Here is a 19,535-nt window from a genome sequence, read left to right as displayed (position 1 = left end):
TCTACTTGACATATTAGAGAAAGATAAGCTATTATATGTTTATTTTAAAATACTACCTATGTTTTTGGTATTCATTTTAGATCTATATTGATGCCAGTGTGAACTCTAGGCTGGGCCATGTACATTGATTTATTCTTACTATAAAATCATACATTAATAGTAAAACTCTTTTTTTTTTGTTTTGCTTTTTGTTTTTTGAGACGGAGTCTCACTCTGTCGCCCAGGCTGGAGTGCAGTGGCACAATAAGCTCACTGTAGCCTCTACCTCCTGGGCTCAAGCGATTCTCTTGCCTCAGCCTCCCGAGTAGCTGGTACTACAGGCGTGTGCCACCATGCCTGGCTAATTTTTGTATTTTTTTTTTTTTTTTTTAGTGGAAATGGAGTTTCACCATATTGGACGGGCTTGACCTTGTGATCTGCCCGCCTCAGCCTCCAGCCTCCCAAAGTGCTATGATTACAAGTGTGAGCCACCACGCCCGTCTGTAAAACTCTTAAAAACAGAAAATAGAATGCTGGTTCTCAGGCCTGAGAGAAGAAGGAAAAAGGGAGTTGTTGTTCATTGGATATAGTTTATTTCGCAGGATGAAAAGTTTCTAAAGATCTGTTGCATAACAATGTATGTATGGTTAACAATACCATATACTTAAAAATGGTTAAGATGGTAAATTTTATGTATTTTTGACCACAAGTTTAAAGAATTTTAAATTATGAGTTTTGGAAAGACACTGAAATTATTTATACCCCAAAACTTTTAATTCTAGAAGTTCTTAGTTGAGTTTTATTTTTTTCAAGTTGGAGTCCCAAAGCATTAATTTATTTACAAACACTTACAATACTGCTTATTGGCACACAGCAAGCTCTGTATAAATTTAACTCATTTAATCCTCATTAAATTCTATGTGGTAGGTATTATTTTGTTTTCTGTCATTTTATAATGGCCATTTTCTAATATACAGAGAATTTGAAAGAATTGTATGTTGAATACCCTTATACTTACTACCTAGATTCTACAATTAATATTTTGTTGTATTTGCTTTTGACATATCTGTTCATAGCTATATTTATTTATAAATTTATCTTATTTTAAAAAATGCATTTCAAAGCAAATTGCAGATATCAGTATGCTTTGAGGATCCATTTTATATTATTGGGATCTGAGATACAGACAAGTAATTTGTTCAGTGTCACCCTTTTTTTTTTTTAAACTTTTATTGGTGACATTGAAGAAAAGGGCTAGGGGGCGGGTGGCTGGAGCCCCAGGGCTACGTGGGTGGCCCCTCTGGTCTTCCCGCTGCATACCTGCGATCCATCGGCTGTTGCAGCTTGGCCTCCTGGCGCATGAGCATCGCGATGAGGCTCTCGTAGTCCCTCTGCGACAGCACTGAGCCCTTTGACAGTCCTGGGTGGCCCACGGTGCCCTGAGGCTGTCCCTCCAACCAGGAAATCTTCAGAGGGTTAGCCACCAGGCCAACTTCATTCTGGACAGCCAGCTCCGCGGGCTTGACGGTCGCGAACTCTACCATAGCAGTGCCTGCCTTCTTGCTGAAAAGCACCAGGTTGAGATCCTCACCATACTTTTGCAAAAGCCGTAGAAGGACGTCTTTGGAGCCACCGTTTGACTCATCCTCCTTCTTGCACTTCCATTTTAGCTTTAGTTTGGGGGTTCCTTGGCCTTCAGTATTTTCTGTCTTTCCTCTCAATCTCTGGTCATGCTCCTGTATTTGCTCCCGGATCAGCCTCTGCTGTTCCTCCAGCTGCCAGAACCCTCTTCTCTCAGGGGTTCGTTCTCTTGCTCTAGTGTCCTGGTGCTCCGGCTTTCCTCCTCCTCCTCACTCTCCTGGGCTTGGGCCTGCCGTTCCCGGGCCTCCAGATCAAGCTTCACTTTATTCCTTTCCTCATCAAGTTTCTGGGTCATCTCTGCTGCCTGCTTCTTGGCTTTCCTGATCTTGTCATATGCAGCTCTGGCTGCAGCATCGGTCAGCACCTCCAAGGCCTGAGAAGGCAGGTGGAAGAGTTCAGCTGCTCTGGGATTATCTGGATTTTTGTCTGGGTGGCAGGAGAGGGCCTACTGTCTATATGCCTTCTTCATCTCTTTGTGTGCCACCTTCTCCTCAATGCCTAGCAGCCCGTATAGGTCCATGTGTAAGAGCTTCTTGGTCACTGCCATGGTTCCTGCCTGATGGAGTCGTACTACCTGTCACGGGCTTTTAAGTGGCATAACTAGGATTTGGATCAAGCCTTTCTTAACCACTTCTACAGAGTACTAGTTCACATAATTTTGTGGTTAAATACATCAACAAATGTAGTATCTTAGTCTTGCTTATCTATGTGCTTATTTCATAATACAGGATCTGTAAGGTCCAGCAGTAAAGAAATCATTTACCTTTAAGCCAGGCATTTCCACATTTGTTCTACCAAAGCACTCTGCTCCCCATGTCTCCTCCAAACATAACACCTATTAACACTTCGTAGGATAGGACTAGAATTCAGTGGAATATGTTATGGAAAATGGTTATTTATAAGATATCCTAATTTTATTTATTCAAGACAGAATACATTTTTGAAGAGTTTTTATTTTTAAACATAGTCCTAGAATTTTAGAGCTGACAGGGATCCTAGAGTTCATTGAGACCAACACTTTCATTTCAGAGATGTAGTAATGGAGACATAGAGTATTCAAGTGACGAATGCATACTAAATTGTGTCCAAGTATTTAGTGGCAGAAATGGAACTACCGCCCAGTCTAGAACCTGGGGATGGCATTAATAGATACTCAGTAAATGTTTGTTGAATAAATTAATACATCTTTTCAATCCATCCAGTTTTTTTCCCACTATGTATCTGTCTATCTACATGTTAGAATTTTTATTTATTTTTGGAGTATATTGGTCAGTAGAGAACACTTTATGTTAATCTTTGGTACAAATGATGTATATAGTTCCTAAATTCCAAAAAAAAGTTTTATTGTAATGTATAACATATATAAATTTATGCAAAATATGCTGTACCGTTTAACAAATAATTATGAAGCAAACACTGGTTAATGACTCAAGTCAGGAAATGGAGCATCGATGGTACCCGAGAAGCCCCCAGGAACCTTCTCTTGCTGACCCTAATTGTTTCTTTTTTCTCTCTCTCTCTTTTTCTTTTAGCTAATTTGACAGGACATGCAGAGAAGGTTGGGATAGAAAATTTTGAGCTTCTGAAGGTCCTAGGAACTGGAGGTGAGTCTTAAGTTAATTGTTTTTAAGGAAAAGAAAAAGCACTTGCTGTTCCTATGATGAAGGATTGATATCCCTAGTACGGAAATTAAAATTTAAAAGGCATGAGGAATCCATTAGGAGAACTGTCAAAGAAAATGAACAGACCATTCATAGAAGAAGCACAAAAGGCAAAAATTAAAAGAATTGACAAGGATTTAGGGAAACCAGACCCTTTTACCCTCCTGTTGGGAATGTAAATTCGGCCTTTACACAGGACACTATATTTTATTTTATTATTTATTTATTTTTATTTTATTTTTTATTTTATGAAATGGAGTCTAGCTGTGTTGCCCAGGCTGGAGTGTGGTGGCATGATCTGGGCTAACTGCAACCTCTGCTTTCTGAGTTCAAGTGATTCTCCTGCCTCAACCTCTTGAGTAGCTGGGATTTAAGGCACCTGCCACCATGCCTGGCTAATTTTGTATTTTTAGTAGAGATGGGGTTTCACCATGTAGGCCAGGCTGGTGTCAAACTCCTGACCTCAAGTAATTCACCCTCCTTGACCTCCCAAAGTGCTGGGATTACAGGCGAGGGCCACTGTGCCCAGCCAGGACAAAATATTTTTAAAAAATCACTACTAACATTGAAAGAGTGCTTGTTACATGCCAAGTACTCTGTGGAGGACTTTATATTGATTGTCTTATTCAATTTTCATTCAACTCTATTGATACTCAATGCACATAATTAGTAATAATGAAAAACCTAAGACTGTTTAGAAACCCAACAGTAGGGCTTTGGTTAAATGGAGCATAGATCTATATGTTGTATAATATATATAATGGATTAAAATGATCTACTTTTATTAATATTTTGGAAAGCTCTCCAAAATAAGTTTTAAAAAAGCTGCAGAAGAGAATGTACAATATACAAAACATATGAATAAATATAAATATCTACATGTATATATGGATGTGAAAAATATCTACATGTATAAATGTATGCAGAGAAATCTCTAGCTGTGTGAGCATGGTAGCTTATGCCTGTAATCCCAGCACTTTGGGAGGCCAGGAGGGCCCCTTGAGGCCAGGAGTTCAAGACCAGCCTGGGAAACATAGTGAGACCTCATCTCTACAAAAAATAAAGAAAAGAAAAATCTCTGGGATATATGTGTTTGTATACACTAAAATTTTAGTAGTAGTGGGATTTTACATGATCTTGGTTTTCTGCTTTGTACTTTCCTTTGCCTTCTGAATTTTTGCTACCACTGCTCTTGCTGCTCAAGAATCAGGGCTGACTTAAGGGGGATATGACCTGTGCAGTTGTAGAGATTCCCACATTTAGAAAAGCCCCATGTTTGGTGTAATGCTCTGCTGTCACTGTTCTGAAATTATGAGTCATCCATGAACAAGGCACCCTGCATTTCCATTTTGCACTAGGCCTTGCCAGTTACGCAGCTTCTTGTCATGTGTGTGTTTCCTATTCAACTTTCCCTCTGGAGTATGTTGCTCTGCAGCCACCACTGCTGTGAGAACTGGCCTCTGTCATTTTTCTTCCATCAGGTAAAGGTACAAAGGAGGCCTTTAAGTCTTTTTTGTTTCCATTCTCAACAGGCCTAGAACCTCTTTTGCTGGAAGACCAGGGAGAGCCTCAGAGGACAGACCATTTTTCTTCTCTACTACAGTTTAGCTTCACACTGTCAGGGACCTCAGAGTTCTAGCCCCTGACTGGATGGATTACACCGTCCATATAAGAGTATCTGCCCATCCCTTCCAAAATGCCAAACATTATAGCAAGAGAAAAAGCCTTTCTTTTGGGTTTCTGTAATCAATACCAGTCACTTCTCTAGCCTCATGCCTATGTTTAAGTTCACTTATGTAAGCTGTCTTTAAGGTCATTTAGTAATGAGCCTTCATGCCTACTGCTCTGCCATACAAGTTCTTTATAACCTCTCTGAGTAGTTTAGCATGGCATATAGGGCCAATCTTTACAGCTACCAGTGAATAAGCCCAATGAATAGTTTATTCCCATCAACTAAACATTTTATTGTCGGAAATTCAGTGTAATTGTCAACTTGGAGATTTTTTCAACATCTAAGCTCTACCCCACCCTATTCCTAGGAAATCATGCTTTCAAAATATCAAAATAATATCCTTTATTCCTACCTTTGTTTCCTGTTTCAAAGGCAATATCTACTCAAAAGGGAAAGAGAGTCACAGTTCTGTGGTGACTCAGTTCCCTTAAAAATAGTGTTTGTACATCTGGTCAAAAGTTCTTAAGGTTTATATATATTATAAATTGTCTTTATAATATCTGTTTTATCTGCATGTTTTTATCTGTATGTGGCTTTTTTTTTTTTTTTGGTAACAGCTTTATTGAGATATAACTCATGTACCATATTGTTCCACTATTAAAAGTGTGCAATTCAGGGTTTTAGTATATTCACAAATTGTGCAGCTATCATCACAGTCAGTTTTATAACATTTTTCTTACCTCAAAAAGAAACCCTGAACCCTTTAGCTATTAATGCCCAAACAAGCTCACCATCTTCCCCAGTCCTAAACAACCACTAACTGACTTTTAGTATCTATATATTTGCCTCTTCTGGGCATTTCATATAAAGGTAAACATACAAATATGTAGTCCTTGGTGACCAACCTCTTTCACTTAGCATAATGTTTTCTAGATTCATGTTGTAGCACACATCAGAACTTCATACTTTTTGTGACTTATGATTTCATTGTACAGATATACCACATTTTGTTTCTCTGTTCATCAGGAGATGGACATTTGGGTTGTTTCCATCTTTTGGCTGTTATAAATCATGCTGCTTTGGAGAATAGCCTGGCAAAATAGTGAGATTCCCATCTCAACAAAAATTGGCTGGGCATGGTAGTATGTGCCTGTAATCCCAGATACTTGGAAGGCTGAGGTGGGAAGATTGCTTGAGCAGGAGTTTGAGGCTGCAGTGAGCCATGATTGTGTCACTGTAATCCAGCCTAGGCAACAGAGCAAGACTCTCTCTCTAAAATATAAACAAATACATAAAAATAATGCTGTTATGAACATTCACGTACAAGTTTTTATATGAAAATATGTTTTTCTTTTTCATTTTTAAGTGTTTTATAAAAAGTCATGCACATTTTTTAATATTTTGAATAGAAGTTCTGTAAATTCTCTCAAGTTCAGTTTAAAGTAATCCTTAATGTGAGAATAATCTTCTTCCTGTTTCACTACAGATTAGGTTAAACAATTTTAAAACAGGAAGAAATCTGTGAATGGTCTTCTTCCTTTTTTACTACAGGTTAGGTTTTCTGTCATAGGAAGAAGTCTGTGACAGAAAAATGTTGTATGCTTAAACTTAAATTATAATCTATATTGCCTGAAGAGTTCATAGTATCGTGGCATATTTCCTGCCATCTGCCATATAGATGGCAGAATTCCATCTAAGTTATCTATAATTCAGTAATATAAAATTGCCAGAAAATAGCATTTGGGTAAACAGAAATTTTCTTAGTGGGTGACTTATGCATAGCAATTCTCAAATATTTTTGAACGAATGGATGAGTATACTAATTCCATATAATAAGGGATTTCTATAAAGATCCTTGAAAATTTGAAAACAAACTGCTATTTTTATTTGCAATCTTTACATGACTTTCCATGTTTTAGAGATTAGAACTTAGTTGTTTTTCATATTAAAGTTTTAGAAATGTCAGTTTCTGGTTTTTATTGAAAGCAAAACTTAGTAAAAATATTAGTATAATTAAATGAAACTACTGTTTATATACTTTAACCCAATTATTATTTATTTTATTTTAAAAATAGATTTATAGCAGTTTTTAAAGAAAATGTTATCTTAGACTGGAGATCATGTTTTATTCCAGATATGGTCACAGCTAAACAGCTCTAATCTGCAATAACAGATAACTTCTCTATAGCAAAATAGACATAGCATTTATAGAACCTTCTTAAGGACGCTATTAAGATGTAATATTATTAGTTTTCATCATTAAATTTTATAGTATGTAACAAGAGCCCTGAGACTAATCCTGTTCCTTGATCTGTTAATTTAATATATGGCAGTATACTCCAAATACAGAAGCAGAAAGAAAAAGGCAGTTTTAGGTGCAGTGGCTCATTCCTGTAATCTCAGCACTTCGAGAGGCTGAGGTGGGAGGATCACTTGAGCCCAGGAGTTCGAGACCAGCCTAAGCAACATAGTGAGACTTCATCTCTACTGAAAAATAAAATAAAAAAAAATTAGCCTGGGGTGTTGTGACACGCACTTATAGTCCCAGCTACTAGGGATGCTGAGGCAGGAGGATCTCTTGAGTCTGAAAGGTTGAGGCTACAGCTAGCCATGATTGTGCCATTACTCTCCAGCCTGGATGATAAAGCAAGACCCTGTCTCACTGTAGCCTTGAACTTCTGGGCTCAAGCAATCCTTTCACCTAAGTCTCCTGAGTGGCTGGGAGTGCAAGTATGTGCCACCACACCTGGCTGGCTATTTTGCTTGCTTATTTGTTTATTTAGTAGAGACAGGGTCTTGTTATGTTGCCCACGCTGGCTTCAAACTCCTGGCCCCAAGTAATCCTCCTGCCTTGGCTTCCCAAAGTACTGGGAATACAGGGATGAGCCACTGCATGTGGCCACAGTCATTATTAAACCCCTAAAGTGCTAGATAAAGAATTTTCCTTACTCTTGCCAGGTAATCTTATAGATTGATAAAGACTATTCAACTGTATAGATTACCTGGCAAGAGTAAGGAAAATTCTTAAGCTTGAAAAAAATTAAATGGGAGCAGGAATTTAGAGAAGTAAACAAGCTGCCTGAGGGGCAGAAGTTACACTGGAGAAATCCACCAGTGAATTGTGAGCTAGTTCTCTGGGTTTTCCATTTTCATACTTCATATAGAGGAGTGCCTTTAAGGCACTTAAGAGGTAGAGAAGGCTACTGCTCAGTAAAAGATTAAATGGGAAAATAAAAATCTAGCCTGCAAAGGGAGATGGAGGGGAAACTTTTCCAGCTCAGCATTGGCTTTGGGTGAGGGAAACAGATAAGTAGTAGAAGCCTTCCCTGATCAGTCACAACCTTAAACCAAGCATCATACAGGTTTGCAGCTTGAGTTTGTTATCCACTTATATGATTAAAAAAAAAAAATCCTGGCTGGGCACAGTGGTGCTGTGCACAGGGATTACAGGATTTCATACTTGTAATCCCAGCACTTTGGGAGGCTGAGGCAGGTGGATCGCCTGACATCAGGAGTTCAAGACCAGACTGGCCAACATGGGAAAACCCTGTCTCTACTAAAAATAAAAAAATTAACCGGACGTGGTGGTGGGTATCTATAATCCCAGCTACTCTGGGATTATAGGGGAAGGGTGAATTGCTTGAATCTGGAAGGCAGAAGTTGCAGTGAGCCAAGATCATGCCACTGCACAGAGTGAGACTCCATCACGCACGCACACACGCGTGCGCGCACACACACACACACACATCCCCCAAAACAAGTATGAATTTAGTTTATTCTACTTATGAGTTGGTAGTGTTCCTAGCAGCACTAGCAAAGCAAATGTAAATCTTCTCTGGAGTAATAAACTCTTACCTAGATCTTAAGGAAATATCAAATAAAGTTTTATAGACATGATTTTACTGTCAAAACTCACAAACATCCAAGAAGCGGAAACAACAAATAGTAGAATTATACCTTAAGAGACTTGGAATTATTATATATGAAATATAATATAAATGTATATATGTGTTTTTAGTTAAAAAGAGATTTGGTAGCAGTGTTACAGAATAATACATGCTAAAAAATGACCAGACAGATCGGAAAGAGAACCAGTACTCCTTCTAGGAGTGAAAAGAACAATTCAAAGTATAAACTCAATGGATGGTTCACTAACAGATGAGATACAGCTAAAGAGAAAATTAGTGGATTGGAAGATAGATTTGAGGAAAATATGCAGAATATAGAATGGAGAAAAAAGAGATAGCACATGGCAGAACTATTAAGACATAGAGGATAGGCTGGGTGTAGTAGTTCACAGCTGTAATCCCAGCACTTTGGGAGGCTGAAGTGGGAGGATCCCCATCTGCCTGGGCAACATAGTGAGACCCTGTCTCTAGAAAAACTAACTTAGCTGGGCATGGTGGTGCATGCATGACTGTAGTCCTGGGTACTCAGGAGGCTGAGGTGAGAGAGTTGTTTGAGCCTGGGAGGTCAAGGCCACAATGAGCTATGATCACGTCACTGCACTCCAGCCTGGGTTGACAGGAAGACCCTATCTCAAAAAAAAAAAAAAAAAAAAGTTACAGAGAATAGACAGAAGTTGTAACATTTTTCTAATCAGACTTTCAGAAGGAGCTAATAGAACGAGCAAGAGGCACTATTCAAATAAATAATGCCTCTTTTTAATTAATCCTTACAGGATTAATTAAACATGTGAATTTGCAGAGAGCAAATCTGTGCATACAAGTATAAAGAAATTCTTATGTAGATACATCAGGGAGAAACTGATGAACACAAGAGACAGAGAAATACCTGAAAAGCAGTCAAAGAGAAAATACTTATAAAGGAACAACAATTAGTTTCAGTGGGCTCTGCAATGGCAACCCTGGAAACCACAGTAAAGTGGAATAATATCTTCAAAATGTGCAGAAAAAATAACTGGTAATCTACAATTGCATATCTAGCAAAACTATTTTCCCTAAGTGTGGGCAAAAATACTTTTTTTTTTTTTTCCTGTGATGGAGTCTTGCTCTGTCACCCAGGCTGGAGGGCAGTGGCATGATCTCTGCTCACTGTAATCACCATCCCCCAGTTTCAAGTGATTCACCTGCCTCAGCCTCCTGAGTAGCTGGGATTATAGGCATGCGCCACCACACCTGGCTGATTTTTGTATTTTTAGTAGAGATGGGGTTTCACCATATTAGCCAGGATGGTCTCGAACTCCTGACCTTGTGATCCGCCCCACTCAGCCTCCCAAAGTGTTGGGATTACAGGCGTGAGCCACCAACATTTTCTAACATACAAAAGCTGAGTGTGTTTGCTACCAGTAGGTCCTTACTATGGGACTTTCTAAAAGAAGTAGTTTTAGGAGGAAGGAAAATAATCCCTGGAGAATTTTCTGAGATGCAAAAAGGATCACTGAACAAACAGTCTATAACATACTGACTGTGTAAAGCTGTGGTGATGATGTCTCATTTATGGAGTTGAAAAAAGAAAACTGAAAAATTGGATAAAATAGCATATAATTTGGGAGGTGACAGGAGTTAGTTTTCTGAGGTAATGTTCCTCAGAGTTTAAAATGCACAGGAATCTTGAAATGTGTAAATTACCAAACTGATTGAAAAAGGTGTGAGAAACCTGGATAATCCTATAACTAGATTAAAGAGATTGGTCAATAAGTAAGAATCCTCCCACTGGGAGGACACACAGTACAGTTTTAAGAATGAGTTCTGCCACAGTTCAAGCATAGATAATTCTAATCTTCCACAAACTCTTTGAGAGAACAGAAAAAGGGAGATGATTTCCTCCAACTCATTGTATGAGTCCAGTATGACTTTGATTCCAAAAAACACACTAGGACAGTATAAAGAAGACAAATTATTAGTCCATTTTGTATATGTGAAATTTTTAATAGAAAATTTGTATAATCAAACCTTGTGTGTATTTTCTTTCAACACACTGAATACTTTGACTTATTATCTATTATACCTCAGCGTTGAGTAGTTTAATCACAGGTCTTTAAGACAATTCTGCAAAGGTTAGGAAACAGTTTACCAGTAATGTTTTACCTTTGCATTTCCATTTTGTGCTTGTGCACTGTTTTATAATGGATCAGTTATCGGCAATGAAGACTGCTTTTCCTTTTTGCCAGCTGACAGTACAGTCTCTTATAAGAAGATGGGATAACTAAGAAATGCCATTGTAGGTATTTCTGCATTTAAAAATCACAGTTTTGATGACTAAATGGAGTAGGTGGAAACTTTTATTATGAATATAATAAAACCTCAATTTTTATTCAAAAATTTTACCACTAATATTTCAGTTTTCTTACCTTTTTTAGATAATTTTTTTTTCATCACTACTTAGAATAATAGAAAAGCCTCATCAGATGTCTTCATGTGTCATGTAAGGTTTTCTTTGGACATGAAACTGAAAACTCTTCTGATGAATTAATTTCTATGTATTTAAACTAGAAAAGATGCTATTCATCAAATATCTTGAAGACTTTGTGGAATATTTGGATATGAAATATTTACTTTTTGATACTTAAATACGTATAATATGCATGAAATTTTTTTTACTCAGAGTGACTTGCTTCTTTTGAACTGTCTTGTTTCCTTTGGCCTATCACTAATCTTCTTGATCAGTTTTCCGAGCTAGAAACTTTGAAATAATTTTGGATTCTTCTCTATTTTGGCCCTTCTCTCTTTGTCTCTATTTTTTTTTTTTTTTTTTTTTGAGATGGGGTCTCGCTCTGTCATTCAGACTGGAGTGCCGTGGCGTGATCTTGGCTCACTTCAACCTCTGCTTCCCCAGTTCAAGCTATTCTCCTGCCTCAGCCTCCCAAGTAGCTGGAATTACAAATGTGTGCCACTATGCCTGGCTAATTTTTGTATTTTTAGTAGAGTTGGGGTTTCACCATGTTGACCAGGCTGGCCTCGAATTTCTGGCCTCAAGTGATCCACCTGCCTCAGCCTTCCAAATTGCTGGGATTACAGGTGTAAGCTACTGCGTTTGGCCCAGCCTCTTTATTTCTGTTTTCTCATAAAGTCCTATAATTTTCCTTTCAACATGATCCTTGGATTCACCTTTTCTGGTCCTAAGTACAGAAAGTACCATCCAAGGGGTGTCTTGACCTGTCTGCCTTTATACAGACTCTCTCTTCCATTTATGCATTTTAATATCATCTTGTGTTATAAATAAAATGCAGCCTTATCAAAATACAACATCATTGTGCAGTCCTCCTATTTAAGAACATATACTGCATTTTTCCCATTTAACTCTTCAAGCCCAAATTCTTGCCTTGCTTTCAGTTTCCCATGTCTTTTTTGGCCCACCTTACCCTGATATCCTGCCTACTTTCTGTTTTTTTTTTTTCCCCCAACTTTGAGGGTACATGTTCAGGTTTGTTACATGGGCAAATTGCCTGTCACTGGTGTTTGATGTACTAATGGTTTTGTCACCTAGCTAGTGAGCATAGTACCCTATATGCAGTTTTTCAGCCATCACTCTCTTCCTACCCTCTCCCCTCAAGTAGGCCCTAGTATCTATTGTTTTCATTTTTATTTCCATGTGTACTTAATATTTAGCTCCCACTTATAAGTGAAATCATTTTCTGTTCCTCCATTAGTTTGCTTAGGAAAATGGCCTCCAGCTGTATCCATGTTGCTGCAAAGGACATGATTTTATTTTTTTAAATGTCTGCATAGTACTCGGTGGTGTATACTTAACATTTTTATTTTATCCAGTCCACCATTGATGGGCATCTAGGTTGATTCCATATCTTTGCTATTGTGAGTAGTGCTGCAATGAACATATGAGTACATGTGTCTTTTTGGCAGAACGATTTATATTCCTTTATGTATATACCCAGTAATGGGATTTCTAGGTTGAATGGTAGTTCTCTTTTAAGTTCTTTGAGAAATCTCAATGGCTTTCCATAGTGGCTGATGTAATTTACATTCCCACTAGCAGTGTATAAACGTTCCCTTTTCTTCACAACCTTGCCAGTAACTGTTATTTTTTAACTTTTTAATAATAGCCCTTCTGACTGGTGTGAGATGGTGTCTCATTGTGGTTTTTATTTGCGTTTCTCTGATGATTAGAGATGTTGAACCTTTTTTCATATGCTTGTTGGCCGTGTGTATTTCTTCTTTTGAGAAGTATCTGTTCATTTCCTTTGCCCGTTTTTTAATGGGGTGGTTTGTTTTTTGCTTGTTGATTTATCGGCCTACTTCCTAGTCTGGTTTATTTTCCTTCCCTTGCCTACAATTATGTGTACTTTTCCACCCTCTGATGCCCTGCCTTATCTTGTTCCCCCATTGGTAGTGCTCATCTTTTTTTTCCTACTGCCCAGATGGCTTTTTTCTCTGAATTGTTGCACTGAGAGCCCTTGGTAGAGAGCGTAGCACTGACTTGTTCTCTGAATTTTCCTTCACATCTGCAATCTTTCCTGTAGATTGTAAGCTCTTAAGATCATCTCTGTATATTTTTCCAACCCTGTTGCCCTGTTCTGCTACTGGCCCATAATCCAGCATAGTATGAAGTATAGTAATCTAACAAGTAGGTCATTTATGCTGTTGTCTCTAGCATTATTCTTCAGATTGATACTCAGAAGTCCAGGAAATATCTTTGGCTCATCTTTTAGAATTTTTTTGTTTGATAATGAAATTTTGGATTATTTTGGGGAATAACAATTTTATTTTTATTTCTTTTTAAATCTTTTTTGCCACCTTCCTTTTGACCATTTTGCGTTCTTTGAGATATCTGTCCAAGTATGGGAGAAGAAAGTGTTTAAATGTACCTGTAGTGTGCATTATCAGTAATTCTGATAACGAAATGCAGCATGAGGGTCTCAGCTAAAGACTTTAGTATTCTATGAATTTTCTTTTTTTATCGTATATGGTCATATACTTTGTCATGTACTTTGAAGAGCTGATGTGGGCTTGTCTTACCATGACAAAAAGAAAAAATAAAACTTTTGCCATATAAGAGAAAAGGGTACAGCTGAGTTGATTCACTCTTGTGGACTTGAGTATCGAGGATGACGTAGAAGACTCAAGTTTGAATCTTGACACTGTCATTGCTTACTTGAGTTTCTTCAGTTAATCATATGAACCCTATATGCCCAAGTCCCTTTTGGCATAAGTTATTATAATGATACCTGTCTCACAATGTTGTTATAAGATTAATGAGATAATGGATATGAATTGCCAGTTACTAGATAACCATGGGTTGTGGTTATTTTTTCAACAGGGAACTCCATTGTAAAGCTGAACCTAAATTGAGAAAAACAAAATTGTTTAGGACTTACTCATACGAAGAGATTATTTATTATTTTATATGGTCACTTTATTAGCATCTCTGGGAATAATTTCAACTAAAGTGATATTTCTAATAATAAAAATTAATCAGTGAGAAAATACCTCATAAATGAAATGTTGCTAATTGTGATTTTGTTAGCATTTATAAGAACTTGATTTGTATGTTACCTTAAGCATAACATGTCAAATGGAAAGATTATATTTTTTCTTTTTTTTTGTTTTTGGAGACGGAGTCTTTCTCTGTCGCCCAGGCTGGAGTGCAGTGGTGTGATCTCAGCTCACTGTGAACTCTGCCTCCCGTGTTCAAGCAATTCTCCTGCCTCAGCCTTCTGAGTAGCTGGGATTACAGGCGCCTGCCACTACGTCTGGTTAATTTTTGTATTTTTAGTAGAGATGGGGTTTTACTATGTTGGCCAGGCCGGTCTCAAACACCTGACCTCAGGTGATCCACCAGCCTCGGCCTCCCAAAGTGTTGGAATTACAGGCGTGAGCCACCACACCCAGCCTCTTGTTTGTTTTAACTATTCAAACATTGTAGATTCTGAACCATCTTAATGTATTGTTAACAGTCTTCTGCTGAGATATACATAATGTGAGTAATAAAATGTTTTGATTGCCTGACACGTAATAAATGCTATATAAGTTTTAGCTTTTTTTTTTTTTTTTTAATTTTAGCTATTATTGGGGAAACTGAAAGGGAATGTAGCTCAGCTTCTAAAAGAGCTAGTGTAATACATTACCAGGCTTTCAGATTAGCTTTATAATAAGTGAATGTAATTTCTTAATGAGTATTTTTTATGGAGCCTAAAATGTGTCCGGCAGTAAATAGAGAAATAACCACCAAAGGTCTTCCTGGTTTCAGGCCTTGCTGAGCATTTATTTTCATTCTACAGCCAGAGTTATTTTTCTGATGGACAAATTTGATTATGTTACTTTTCAATTCAAAATCTTTTAGTTCATTCCTATTGGTCTTGGGATTCATTCATTCATTAATTAGTATTTTCCAAGACCAGACACTGTTCTGGGTGCTGGAGATAAGAGTAGTGAGTATTAAATATGTATATGTTTATGTATGTACACACACACACACATACCATACAACATATAACCTTGCAAATGGAATAGTATGGAACCGGCCTTCATGTAATGCAGAGTTATTTCTGAGTTTATGAAACCTTGGAGTGAGTGCTGGCAAAGTATAGAAATTCAGAGGGCCTTGCTTATGATAGTGTCTAATGAGCAATCACCATTTGTGCCTACCTTGGTCCCTGGTGTCCTCTTAAGAAATTCGCTTTTTCCTTATGTGGATTTCCTTTATTGTTGTTGTTGTTGCTGTCATCTAATCAACAATAGATTAGATGACAGCAATCAAACTTGTAAGTTTGCTCTGTGGAACTACTGGTTTTCCAGTTGAGGCTGTCTTTGGGCTGCTTACCCCAGTCTTAGGTGCCATCTTGAAATGTAATTTGAGATACTTGTTTACTCATTGGTCCCAGACTCTATGAATATTCCTGATAAGATAACTTTTTTCCTCCAATCTTTTTTTACCGCAGATTTACAGTAACACATTTTATTTATTAAATGAGACATACTTGTTTCTCATGGGTAATTTGTTACTAGAGGGTGCTGTAAACTGCACTAGGCAACTTAAAGACATTGCTACTTTTTGATGACATGATAGAGGGAAAAATACTTTGGTTGAGTCATATAAAAGACTGTTTTAAAAAGTATGATGACTTAGTCATCATGTGTCATTTTATTCTTTTAAGTGTTTGGAGAGTATCTGTAATAGTACCTTTAAAAGCATGTATTCATCAAAGTGTCAAAATCGCCATTCAAAAAATTTATAATTTTGCATTTGTGTATGTGTATACCCACTACACCTTATGCTTCAGTATAAGCCTACAATGTTTATGAAAATCTTAGAGGTTAAATGTTTGTGATGTTTTATGCCATAATCAAAAGATGATTCCATATGAAGGTGTCAATTGACATTGTCTCTGTAGTGTAGATACAATTTTATTTATTTAATTTTTTTTTTTGAGACAGAGTCTCGCCTTGTTGCCCAGGCGGGAGTGCAATGGCGCCATCCCGGCTCACTGCAACCTCCGCCTCCCAGGTTCAAGCAATTCTCCTGCCTCAGCCTCCCAAGTAGGTGGGACTACAGGCAAGTGCCACCACTCCCGGCTAATTTTTTTTTTTTTTTTTTGTATCTTTAATAGAGATACAGTCACTATGTTGCCCAGACTGGTCTCAAACTCCTAACCTTGTGATCTGCTCACCTTGGCCTCCCAAAGTGCTGGGATTACAGGCGTGAGCCACCATGCCCGGCCTAATTTTATTTATTATTGATTCTATGTTAGGTCTTGTTAGCTAGAAGCAGAGCCCAGTACATGGATTTGGGCGTATGTGATTTATTGCCAGAGTGCTCTCAGGGGAACAAGAGTGAGGGAAGGAGGGTGGTTGGTTAGCAAAGAGGCAGGCCTTTTTTACCTGTGTTAGTCATTGGCTGCAGGCTGTTTGAGTGAGGGTGGAGTAGAGAATGATGGCATGTAACCCTCCAGGTGTGGCAGCCTTTCTCCAGCAGCCGACACTCACAGCAGCTGGAGAATAGGTGCACCAGCCTGTAAAGGGGATCTAGCAGAACACCATCAGCACCCACTACAGATGGTCATTCACTCCAGCAGTTAAGACATCACTATTTAGTTAGGCAAACAGCTTGTTTTTTGAGATATAAATAGAGAATTATTTATGAATATGCCCCTTAGTCTTCTTTGATTCTTATTTTACCATATTTCTTTTTTAGTAAGATGCTCTGGTAATCACGTTTACCAGATTGAAATAAGCACACCTGAGGCCTAGCTAGTGTGGTTGATGACCAAGTCACCATTTCATAAGAATCCAATAATCTAGAAAGATGAATTTTACCAGTGATTAATATGATTCTTTAGTTAGTAGAAACTCTCTCATATGATACAGTTGGTACATGTAGGTAATTTTAAAAAGTTGGTTCTAGTGGGAATCATTTAAAAATCTATATATTTTTTGAACATTTTTTACTTAAAATGTGTAAGTATACTTCACTTGTGAATCTTTGGATGCAAGCATAAGACTGTGAGTATAGGTTCATAAACAGTGGTTTATTTTGCATAAACCCAGTTGAATGCATCATCTAAAAATAAGTTTCAGATTCTTTAGAGTGAGAACTAGACACATTTGAAGTAGTCTTACAAAATCCTTTAGATTTTCACAGTTTCCCCCACCCTTTTATAGTTTTTTCACTCACACCTAATTTTTCAGCAGTTCCTTTTTTTAAAGTGTTTTGCTTTTATCTAGTCCTTTCAAAGCATTCATCCTCATTTTTCTCTTTTGCATACACATTTCAGTGGTTTATGTAATATTTAATGAAATTACATAATAAGAATAACGGATACAACAAGTAGAAGCAGGCAAAGCAACAAGTGTCACTGTCATGGAACTAGTCATAGCTTGTCAGTGTGCAGTGGGTGTCTTCAGAGGGAAAGGGTAGTATAAAACTTAAGTTATTCTTAGGAGCTGGCTAAGTAGAAGCCACTCAAGACTGTTTCTGCTGTATTTTTTTAAGTGGTAATTCAAGTTCAATAGTTAGTAAGTTATGAGCCCAAAGTGCAGCATGGCTAGTGAACAGTCTATTCAAGGTATATAATTTTCATCTGCGTTAACAAAAGTTTGAGTGAAAGAAAACATTGGTCTCACCTTAGTTCAGCCATTCAGGTCCTAGTGAGAACAGCATGTCCAAGTTGAGAACTGTAAGGAAGGACATAAACCAGAGGCCTCTGAACAATGGCCCTTAACCGTTCATGGCTCGTTGCTTCTTCCAGAATAGTACATGTAAATGTGTACATGCACAAAATTTTGCATGCATTTAATTATGTTATATTTTAAGTTGATTGTTTTTACAAATTAAAAATATTTTTAACAAATTAACCTCATACTATCTTAATATAAAGATTAAAGGCTACTTATGAACATTTTTAATAAATTCAGATTTCACAAAGTGAAAAGATAAGTTTAATTATGCTCAAAGTAAATTTCAGCAAGAAGATTGCTTTTGCTTGGCTTAAAAAATAAGTTGGAATTGTGCAGTGGTTTCTGACATGGCAGGATGAATGTCTTCTTGTTTTAAAATTGTCAGTCATTTTTGGATCAGGCACAGTGGCTTATGCCTGTAATCCCATCACTTTGGGAAGCTGAGGCAGGTGGATCACGAAGTCAGGAGCTCGAGATCACCCTGGCCAATATAGTGAAACCCCGTCTCTACTAAAAATACAAAAATTAGCCGGGCGTGGTGGTATGCGCCTGTAGTCCCAGCTACTTGGGAGACTGAGGCAGAAGAATCTCCTGAACCCAGGAGGTGGAGGTTGCAGTGAGCCGAGATTACACCACTGCACTCCAGCCTGGGCGACAGAGCAAGACTCTGTCTCAAAAACAAAAACCAACCGTTAGTCATTTTTAACTTTTCTTTATTATAGCAAACAAGTGCTTAAAACCTGGTTCACAATATTAATTGTGGCTAATGGGATAAGAGCCTCACATTTGGAAAAGCAAGCTGGAAAGAAACCTACTCTAAGGAACCAGAAATTTTTCTGACATTTCCTTTGGTTCAGTTTACATGATTTCCTTTGTCATCAAGCTGTTGAAATCATTATCAACAAAGATGGTCAATGTTTTGCTATCTACATCAGTTAGAATAGAATTATAAATCTACATTGCAGTTTAAACAGAAGTAACCTTCATAAGATATCTTCAGTGTTCCTCCAATCTATAGAAATTTATCTCCAGCTTGGAAAAATTTACATAGTTGATCCCTTTTTCTTTTCTGAAATTTCTGCTTAGCTAAAAGAGCACGTAGGTTTTCAGCAGCATTCAAAATGGTGCCTGTAGGGCCATGAATTGAAAGATTTACCTTATTCATGTGGTCTCAAATATCAGCCAAGCTAAATCAGTAAATAATCCTTCCTTCATTTGTTCTTATAATGTACTTTCTCTCAATCTCAAGATGAGTAGAACCTCTACCTTGAGTTCAGTCAAATGCTGCAGGCCTGGTGCTCTGGAAAACCAGTGAACTTCGTGATCTCAGGTTGATTATGGTGGCTCACACCTGTAATCCCAGCACTTTGGGAAGCCGAGGCGGGTGGATCACCTGAGGTCAGAAGTTCGAGACCAGCCTGGCAAACCAGGCTGTTAGCCAAGATGGTCTGTATCTCCAGACTTTGTGATCCACCCACCTCGGCCTCC

The 19,535-nt window shown here is 37.8% G+C and overlaps 1 protein-coding gene and 1 pseudogene across 3 annotated transcripts in view; one reads left to right on the top strand and one right to left on the bottom strand.

Annotated features, from left to right (window-relative positions):
• RPS6KA5 (ribosomal protein S6 kinase A5) overlaps positions 1-19,535 on the top strand; it is a 188,647-nt gene that overhangs the window by 55,361 nt on the left and 113,751 nt on the right. For 2 of the 3 annotated variants that reach the window (XM_012453114.3, XM_012453113.2), the window contains exon 2: positions 3,153-3,224. In XM_012453114.3, coding sequence (XP_012308537.2) covers positions 3,153-3,224 — 72 coding nt within the window. Of the gene's footprint in view, positions 1-597; positions 617-3,152; positions 3,225-19,535 lie in introns of those variants that run through there. The other variant, XM_012453115.2, reaches the window with a different exon arrangement.
• LOC105717800 (dnaJ homolog subfamily C member 17-like) lies at positions 1,263-2,167 on the bottom strand (annotated as a pseudogene).

The sequence above is a fragment of the Aotus nancymaae genome, unplaced genomic scaffold (genome assembly GCF_030222135.1).
Source record: "Aotus nancymaae isolate 86718 unplaced genomic scaffold, 86718_ANA_hifiasm-v0.15.2.pri h1tg000011l, whole genome shotgun sequence".
NCBI classification, from domain to species: Eukaryota; Metazoa; Chordata; class Mammalia; order Primates; family Aotidae; genus Aotus; species Aotus nancymaae.
The sequence above is the reverse complement of the archived record's forward strand: the minus strand, read 5'-3'. Positions and strand labels throughout refer to the sequence as shown.